The sequence below is a fragment of the Asparagus officinalis genome, chromosome 4 (genome assembly GCF_001876935.1).
Source record: "Asparagus officinalis chromosome 4, Aspof.V1, whole genome shotgun sequence".
NCBI lineage: Eukaryota > Viridiplantae > Streptophyta > Magnoliopsida > Asparagales > Asparagaceae > Asparagus > Asparagus officinalis.
The window spans coordinates 59,763,258-59,764,250 of record NC_033797.1 but is presented as its reverse complement, the minus strand read 5'-3'; the positions used below and the strand labels follow the sequence as shown (position 1 = coordinate 59,764,250).

The following is a 993-nucleotide window of genomic DNA, read 5'->3' as shown; positions in this document are numbered from 1 at the left end:
GTCGTGTCTCACAAAGATTGTAGAAACCGGCCAGAGAAAAAATGAAAAGAGATGGTTGTGCCGATGGAGATCCATCACGAGGGAGGAGGATAGAAGCGTTACGCGCTTCTAGAGAGAAAAAGGAACTGACTGAGATCTAGAGTTTTCAAAACCCTAGAGAGGGGGTAGCTACAAAAGAGAGAGAGCTGACTGAAAACTATGGTTTTCAAAACCCTAGAGAGGGCGGCTACGAGAGAGCCGACTGAATTTTTTGGCATGGTTTAAGTTTTAAGATTTATATTATACGTTAGACTAATTAACTACGCAATTTGCAAAATCCCCATCAGATAATGCTTAATGTGTAGTTAGTGGCTAATTATATGGTTGACAAAATCCCCATCAGATAATGTGAACCATATAATTATATTTTGTACAGTAGTGATTTGTGGCTAATTATATAATTTATTAAATCCCCATTGGGGAATGTAAATCATATAATTATGTTTGTTGAGTAGATAATAGCTTATTATATGGCTTACTAAATCCCCATCGGGTAATGTGAGTCATATAATATTATTTTGATTAGATATGTGAATGTTGTGATTTGTTCTTATGAAATTTGATAATCTTCATAAATCCCCATTGGATAAATTGAGATTATTGAAAATCATAAGATGTGTGAATAATTTGTGTATGTTCATTCTATAGGAATAGTATTGCCTTCACCTAGTGGTGGTTCTGCGTTTGCAGATATTCTAAGAAATAAAGCTCTGGATGGAACTAATTATGTGGACTGGAAATAAAGAGTTGATATGTTATTAACCTTTTATGGGTATAAGGATATTCTTTTCACTGAACAAACTCCTAAGAAACCCCAGCCTGACGAAGTTGATAAAGCTAAATTCAATTTGTTAGAAAGTATAACAACTAGAAATTGGCCAATGATATTTCTAAGTCTTATGTGCTTAATTGTCTCAACAAAACCCTTTGAATGACTTACTTTAATACTCCTAC

At 34.1% G+C, this 993-nt stretch overlaps 1 protein-coding gene across 1 annotated transcript in view; it reads left to right on the top strand.

Annotated features, from left to right (window-relative positions):
• LOC109838773 (60S acidic ribosomal protein P0-like) overlaps positions 1 to 782 on the top strand; it is a 3,255-nt gene extending 2,473 nt beyond the window's left edge. Inside the window, exon 2 of the mRNA XM_020407197.1 lies at positions 688 to 782. Coding sequence (XP_020262786.1) covers positions 688 to 782 — 95 coding nt within the window. The remainder of the gene's footprint in view (positions 1 to 687) is intronic.